This window comes from Penaeus monodon, chromosome 34, assembly GCF_015228065.2.
Source record: "Penaeus monodon isolate SGIC_2016 chromosome 34, NSTDA_Pmon_1, whole genome shotgun sequence".
Lineage (NCBI taxonomy): Eukaryota > Metazoa > Arthropoda > Malacostraca > Decapoda > Penaeidae > Penaeus > Penaeus monodon.
In genome coordinates, this window is record NC_051419.1 from 9,274,222 (window position 1) to 9,274,866 (window position 645).

General features: G+C 40.3%; 1 protein-coding gene across 1 annotated transcript in view; it reads right to left on the reverse strand.

Annotated features, from left to right (window-relative positions):
• LOC119594573 overlaps positions 1-645 on the reverse strand; it is a gene marked incomplete at its 3' end in the record, with an annotated part of 22,419 nt that overhangs the window by 4,185 nt on the left and 17,589 nt on the right. The window contains 1 exon segment of the mRNA XM_037943609.1: positions 465-593. Within this exon segment, the coding sequence (XP_037799537.1) occupies positions 465-593 (129 nt within the window).

Consider the following 645-nt stretch of genomic DNA (forward strand, 5'->3'; position numbering starts at 1 on the left):
TATAGAATTTAAGAAATTTTTTGGAAAGTCAATAAAATAGATAAACATGCTCAAATAAAACCGATAGAATAGCAAAAATTGTATGTCGATAATGTAATCGGACGATGTGTAAATGTCATATAGACGGGGTGATACCTTTCTCCTCATAGCGAGGATGAAAACTGATACAATTTTACGAAAATCGCGGCAGCAGAGAGTGAGTCTCTGGACAAGTCGAGCGGCCACTGTCGATACTTGAGTGTACTGTGTGGAATGAGGTGTTCTAACTCGCCCTATGCCTGGCAGTGCATTCACGAGCCAATCAGCATTTATGAGGATTAATGACGTCATTAGCCAAAGTCCCAACGCGTTGGGATTTTGCACTCTACACAAACAATCATGAATAAACCAATAAACAAACAATTTCATTCAAGAAGAGGAAGCTAAGCCATTTTTTTTTACACAGAGAGACCCACTGAACCTACCAGCATTTCCATTCGCAGGACGAACCCTCCACTCTGTCTCCAGATTACTGGCAAGCGTCAGCCGGTTCATAGAAGCATTACAAAATTCATGCATCGGAAAGAACTCCGAGGTAACACAATACTTCGATTCTGAAACAAGAATTAGTATATGCAAATGTTACACTTCCAAACTAGAGTTGGG